This window comes from Rhinopithecus bieti, unplaced genomic scaffold (genome assembly GCF_001698545.2).
Source record: "Rhinopithecus bieti isolate Rb0 unplaced genomic scaffold, ASM169854v2 scaffold_70230, whole genome shotgun sequence".
Taxonomy (NCBI): Eukaryota; Metazoa; Chordata; class Mammalia; order Primates; family Cercopithecidae; genus Rhinopithecus; species Rhinopithecus bieti.
Genome location: NW_016826056.1, coordinates 1 through 3,913, shown reverse-complemented (window position 1 = coordinate 3,913; position 3,913 = coordinate 1). Strand labels below are relative to the sequence as shown.

At 37.9% G+C, this 3,913-nt stretch overlaps 1 protein-coding gene across 1 annotated transcript in view; it reads right to left on the bottom strand.

Annotated features, from left to right (window-relative positions):
• Nucleotides 1-3,770, bottom strand: part of LOC108522824 (cullin-4B-like) — a gene marked incomplete at its 5' end in the record, with an annotated part of 36,619 nt that extends 32,849 nt beyond the window's left edge. The window contains 4 exon segments of the mRNA XM_017863263.1: nt 1,079-1,194; nt 3,232-3,366; nt 3,369-3,533; nt 3,536-3,770. Of these exon segments, the coding sequence (XP_017718752.1) occupies nt 1,079-1,194; nt 3,232-3,366; nt 3,369-3,533; nt 3,536-3,770 (651 nt within the window).
• Between the last annotated feature and the right edge of the window lie 143 nt (nt 3,771-3,913).

The window sequence follows — 3,913 nt, the reverse complement described above, 5'->3', positions numbered from 1 at the left end:
GAACCAACATAATTTCTTACAAGGTATTCATCAATACAAAAATTCAAGCTATTGTACTCTGAAGTACTCTGAAGTATCTTTCTTGAGATGGAGTTTTGCTCTGGCTGCCCAGTCTGGAGTGCAATGGTGCAATCTCGGCTCACTGCAACCTTTACCTCCTGGGTTCAAGCAATTCTCCTGCCTCAGCCTCCTGAGTAGCTGGGATTACAGGCATGCACCACCACGCCTGGCTAATTTTGTATTTTTAGTAGAGACGGGGTTTCTCCATGTTGGTCGGCTGGTCTCGAACTCCTGACCTCAGGTGATCCACCAGCCTTGATCTCCCAAAGTGCTGGGATTACAGGTGTGAGCCACCGTGCCCGGCCTGAAGTATCTTTTAACACCAAATCCCTGACACTCTAATGAAAGTAACTTCTTGAACTGGTTGTGTGTCAAATACACAGTAGGGAAAAATTTCTCGGTAGCAAGAGATTGCCATTAGTAACTGCCCTTAACATTATATTTAAGTGTAAGGACCCATTTGCTAAGTAAAGAATCTGAACCTCAGACTAAGCTGCTGGACTACAAACTGCTGCTCATTTCTGGGCTAAGGTGCGTCTTATAGCCCAGGTATTAGAAAAATGTAAAGAGCAAGAAAAAGGAATAGCAAAGTCTACTATTAAGAAGGAGGTAAAATAAAGGATATGAATAATATCTGCATGTCTTGAGGCCTTTCCTATGGGTAGGTAACACAACTAAGAAACAATTATCACAATAGAATGACATGTCACCAGAAATCATCTTTGGGATTCATGCTATAGGATTTCATTATAGGTAGAACTTCTATTACACCAAAGTACACCTAACTGTAATTCCTCATCAGAAGGGTCAAAGATAAGCACAATTTATACCGGTATGACTGTACCCATAGTTTATGTGAGAATACATGATCTAATTATAGAGTTCATCAATTAATTGAGAAACTAAAATTAGAAGGGAACCAAAAGTCTACTTAAGAACCTATTTCAGAAAGCAAAATCAATATACATCCCACCTTGATTTATGTTAATCAAATCTGGTTATGCATATTAATACATACCTGGTACAGTTCTTCTAAATTGTACTTAATTGAAGTACTATTCTGAATAGCTTCCACTGCTTCTTTCAGTTTTTGCCAGGTTTCATCTGTGTAGTTTTCTGGTAATTTAGGCTTATCTAGATGATATGTAGAAGGTTGGTATCAGAATACCATGTCAGATACAGTAACCAAAGATCAATAAAATACAACAGCATTACTCTATTTTTAGGGTAAATTGTGATCTTTATAACTATTACACCTAATCATTAAAGTAACCACTGTATTTAAGCTTAATATAAAGAATAAAATTTGAAATGTCAGAATACTATTTAAGTCATTTTGACTCACCTATTAAAACTGAAGGTGAGGTTTTTCTCCTATTGATTGTATTGCTTCAAAAAAATAAAAATTCAAGAATGACCATAAAAAAACAATCCTGATCTTATTTCATCATGTGTAAAACCTAAGTCGACATGAATTTTTAACCTGAGATTTAAAATACTGCCTATGTGCAAGGTACTTTATAAACCTCTTAATCTTCCCAACAATACCCTGAGGAATCTATTTTACAACTGAGGAAACTGAGGCTGGAACTCATTTAGTAAGCTTGCCCAAGGTCATCATAGCTAGTCAATGGCAAAGCTGGGATTCTAATCCAGGTCTGTTTGACCCCCAAATTTATGCACCATCTATAGAAATGGAAACATCTTAACTCCATGTAGTTTTAAACTACATTTATGAGCAGAGTGAAATTTTTAAAGATTGAAACATCCAAATGACTCCAGAAATCACGTTGCATTTTCAGAATAGAAAGAAACACCTTACTCTAGGCTTTAAACTTCACTGACTAGCAATGAATGTGGGGAAAAAAGTTTTAATTAGAACATCCAAATGCCTTAATATGCTTTTATCTTAGGAGGGAGAGAAAAAAATCTCTGAAACCAATTTGAAAATGCAACCAGGATCATAACTCATTTAAAAATCTTTGGCTATAAAAATCCATATATTTTTAAGTGAAATAATGAACACATTAGTCAATTACAATTCATATTGACTTCAGAAAGCTCTACTATTAAATCAGAAACTGAGAACCTGGGTATGGGAAGGTAGTGATATAAAAAAGAAAGGGTTAAAAATAGACAACACCATAGCCCTCTGCTTGAGACAAAATAGAGCACATTCCTGATTTCCACTCAGTGTTAAAAACACAAGCATAGAGAACCTAATCTTCTCAATACTAATATTCAGCCACAAAGCACTTATCTCATAAATATTACTTAAGTTCATTCATTTACTTCTCTATTTAATAAACACTGTAGCACTGATTATCTGGCAGTTAAGGGTGTTGAAAAGTCAGTCAGAAAAACAGAAACACATTCAACAGATAAAAATTCAGCTCAAATACAGTTTTAAAAATTGCTGATTTTATATTTGCATCAATGCATTCATAATACTCTCCTCACATATCTCAAACACGGTCTGAACAAATTTTCCTAAAAGCTGCAGGTCGATACTTTAAAATCCATTTTAGTGATGGAAAAAATAGATGTAGTAATTGTTCCTATCTTTAGACTAGTGGTACACAGACTTACTACTTCTGTGTATATACAATGTTTTCACTTTCAAACCCTACCTTTGGAAAGAAATGCAGAGAACATAAATTTTCTTCAAATATTGCTTCCAAATGAGTTTCATGAATACAGTGTAAATCTAATTATAAATATTATTTGAGCACAAAAGATCACTATTGCTACCTGCATTTCTAGGCATTGGATAATGTGGCCTACTGAAGCATAAAATAAAATCCCAGCAGTGCCAAGGCTCGCTATGCACCTGAAATAAATAAACCTCTTTAGAATACAAATTTCTCACCTGTAAAATCCGGATCAATCATATCGATTGTCAGTGTTATAAGGAATAACAGATTAAATACAATAGGTTGAAAAGACCTCAAAATACTGCACAGAAACACCCGGTGTATGCTTCAGCACAAGGATCCTAACCACCCCGGAAAATGAACCCTCCACCAAAAAAGGACCTCCCCTCCACCTCATTGATTATGCATAAAACATTAGGCCACCTCCAAACTGTTTAATATATTAACATAAATAGAGCACGTGACCCCTCGAGTGTCAAATCCTTATTAGGTGATTATGGATTTTGGCCTTGGTTACCTTTAAAGTTCTTGATCACTAACTTCTTAGCAGAGCCAGGCTTGCTGTTAGCAAAGCTAGAGACGGTGGTAGAAGATTTGGCTAGGCCGTTTGCATGATGCACCGAAGCCACAGAAGAGATTAATATACTCTTATTTTAAGTTGCTGCTGCTGAGATGTTGCAGCAGTTGGTGAAGATGAGGAGGAGGAGGAGGAGGATTCCTCAGCCATCTTCGCATCAAACCCTACAAACTCCAGGGTGTCTTCAAAACGCAGCTTCTTCTGTATCGGTACGTGGCTGGAAGCAGCCACTGAAACCCCAGGCAGAAGGACGAGGTTGAAGGGGATGCCGAATCCCTGGGTTGTAAAGGAGGAGTGGAAGAGGAGGAAGAGGTGGAATCAAAGTCTTCTCTCTCGTTACTACTGTTACTGCTGCTACTGCTGCTGCTGTTTAACTTTCTCTTCTTGGCAGAGGTGGGCGGAGTGGTGCTGGTATTACCATCAGTGGCAGATCTGACCTCCTGAGCAGCAGCAGCAGCTGAGGGACTGGGGAAGAAAACCTGTTGGAAACATGAAAATAGCGGGGTCAACAGGCAGAGGAGCATCAAAACCTACGTTTATATGCCTGCGTGCGTGTAGGAGAGAAGGTGGCAATGCTAGAGGGGAAGGGAAGAAAGAAGAGAGGAGAAACACAGAGGACGAG